The sequence below is a fragment of the Rhagoletis zephyria genome, unplaced genomic scaffold (genome assembly GCF_001687245.7).
Source record: "Rhagoletis zephyria isolate East Lansing unplaced genomic scaffold, Rhagoletis_zephyria_1.1 Rzeph_scaffold_83752, whole genome shotgun sequence".
Classification (NCBI taxonomy): domain Eukaryota; kingdom Metazoa; phylum Arthropoda; class Insecta; order Diptera; family Tephritidae; genus Rhagoletis; species Rhagoletis zephyria.
Window position 1 is genome coordinate 1 of NW_016240800.1, and position 1,048 is coordinate 1,048.

At 54.4% G+C, this 1,048-nt stretch overlaps 1 protein-coding gene across 1 annotated transcript; it reads right to left on the reverse strand.

The window, feature by feature from the left end:
• Positions 1-42: 42 nt before the first annotated feature.
• Positions 43-704, reverse strand: LOC108357758 (ABC transporter F family member 4-like; the record flags this gene model as incomplete). Its single annotated transcript, XM_017608826.1, has 1 exon — positions 43-704. A coding segment is annotated over exon 1 (662 nt), but the record flags the coding sequence as incomplete, so codon positions are not given.
• Positions 705-1,048: the final 344 nt, after the last annotated feature.

Consider the following 1,048-nt stretch of genomic DNA (forward strand, 5'->3'; position numbering starts at 1 on the left):
TCTTTCTCAGGTTCTTTTTCCTTTTCCTTTTTGCCCTCGTACTCGACGGCACTTCGGTCTACGCGTTCTTTTCTCTTTGAGCGATTTGGCGGCGATTTGGTGGTTGTGGTCGTCGTTTTAGGCACGTGTTTTGGCTTTGAACTCTTTTTCTCCTCCTTCTCCTCCTCTTCATCTTTGCTGTGGGCGGAAGCTTTGCGCTTGTCGCGAACGTCCGCTTCGTCGTCCACCTCGTCCTCTTCCTCTTCCTCCTCTTTGTGTTTATGAGTGGACTTTGATGGTTTGGCAGTGGTGGTGGTGGTGGTGGTGGTTGTCGTTTTGGGCGTCCTTCTCTTTGCCCTCGAGTCACTGTCCTCACTGTAGGGCACTGTGGTGGTGGTGCTGTAGGCCTCCTCCTCCTCCTCTTCCTCCTTTTCCTTCTCTTTCTCGTGATGATCACCCTTGTTCATCTTTGAGGAGCTCTTTGTCGCCAGCCCCTTCTCCGACTTCTTCTCTATCGACGTCTCAAAGCCGGCAGTGTTTGGCGCTATCCTCAGGGTGATTCCGTGCTTACTGAGGGATTCACTTCCTGCGGAGAAGGATGATGATGAGGATGATGATGAAGAGNTGTCCTCACTGTAGGGCACTGTGGTGGTGGTGCTGTAGGCCTCCTCCTCCTCCTCTTCCTCCTTTTCCTTCTCTTTCTCGTGATGATCACCCTTGTTCATCTTGGAGGAGCTCTTTGTCGCCAGCCCCTTCTCCGACTTCTTCTCTATCGACGTCTCAAAGCCGGCAGTATTTGGCGCTATCCTCAGGGTGATTCCGTGCTTACTCAGTGATTCACTTCCTGCTGAGAAGGAGGATGAGGATGAGGAAGATGATGAGGATGATGAAGAGTCAGTGCCACCGGCCATGTTGGCCGCCGGCAGCGGCACACAGACGATGGTGATGCCGTCCGGTCGGCGGAAGCTGGTGCTGGAGGAGGCGGTGCCGGTGCCGCAGGCGTGCTCCTTGTCCGACACCTGCGTGATGATGCCGTAGATGAGCAGACGGAGGACCAGGGTCTTCTCCA